This window comes from Plasmodium inui, assembly GCF_000524495.1.
Source record: "Plasmodium inui San Antonio 1 unplaced genomic scaffold supercont1.202, whole genome shotgun sequence".
Taxonomy (NCBI): Eukaryota; Apicomplexa; class Aconoidasida; order Haemosporida; family Plasmodiidae; genus Plasmodium; species Plasmodium inui.
Genome location: NW_008482036.1, coordinates 646 through 1,776, shown reverse-complemented (window position 1 = coordinate 1,776; position 1,131 = coordinate 646). Strand labels below are relative to the sequence as shown.

Genomic DNA, 1,131 nt, shown 5'->3' with positions numbered 1-1,131 from the left:
TTGGGCGCGAAAATTCATTACATATTGCCGCGAATATACTCACATAATTTTTTCTCATACTTCGACTAATTTTTTAATCGTCATGATCGAAAAAGTGTGAGGTGAGCGGAAAATAGGAAAAAAATTCACTTAATCTTACATGGTTACAGAAATGTCATAAGTCAGTTATATTCCTTGTTTCATTTCCTCTTTGTGCTTTTTTTCTTTTTCTATGGGCTGTTTCGCACGCGAACATTTTTGACTTTTTTGTTTTTTTTTTTTTCCAAAGCCTTGTGATTTTGCAGTTGACCCTACACCTGTTATGGCCGTGCCGCGTGACTTTGCAATTGATCATGTATTTGTATGTGGGCTCCACTTTCCATCTTCACGTATATTTGCCCTGTACCTTTGCAATTGACCATAAACTTACACTTGCTCTTTCCTTGACCTTGTTCTTGCACCTGCTCTTACACGCGTACTTAACCTTTTGCTTAGACGTTCCCATTCTTTTTCTTCTGAACTTCCATTTTCATTTTCCATTAGTTTTTAATTTACTCGTATACTTCCCCATACACTTCACATTTCCATTTGCTCTAGCATTTATGTATGCACGTGACCTTACATATTGACTTGGACTTATACTTCATCTTGTAGGCACATTTGACCGTACCTTGTCCCTTACCGGTGCACTGGATCTTGCCCGTGGCCCGGATCTTAATCTTGCCTTGTTCTTCCTACTAATAGTAACCTGTTTATACATCCAACCCTTCTGTTTCCTCTTGAGGCATATCTCGATCTTGCCCCTAAATAATACTCTAGCTTTGACCTTGATCTTTCCCTTACTCGAATGCTTCTTTGGACTTCTCTTGTAAAAGATGAGGTACTCCATACCTTTGGCTCATCATGGAATAGTATACAGACAAAACTATTCCTTGTATCGATTTATCTAACCGCATGTGGGCATTATCATAAGAAGGACATTAGCATCTCTTAACCACTGTGTTTAACCTGGTTAATTTATTTCCTTGTGAATGATAGGCCCATGTGAGGTGATGTTCCTCATTTCCGGCTCCATGAACAATAAAAATATTCTCATTTTGTTCGTGGAAAATGAATAAATGTGAAGCGACATATATTTTTATTTTTTCAACT

General features: G+C 37.7%; 1 protein-coding gene across 1 annotated transcript; it reads right to left on the bottom strand.

Moving 5' to 3' along the window:
* Positions 1–649: 649 nt before the first annotated feature.
* C922_05816 (hypothetical protein) lies at positions 650–868 on the bottom strand (the record flags this gene model as incomplete). The annotated part of the gene is made up of 1 exon (XM_008821387.1): positions 650–868. A coding segment is annotated over one exon (219 nt), but the record flags the coding sequence as incomplete, so codon positions are not given.
* Between the last annotated feature and the right edge of the window lie 263 nt (positions 869–1,131).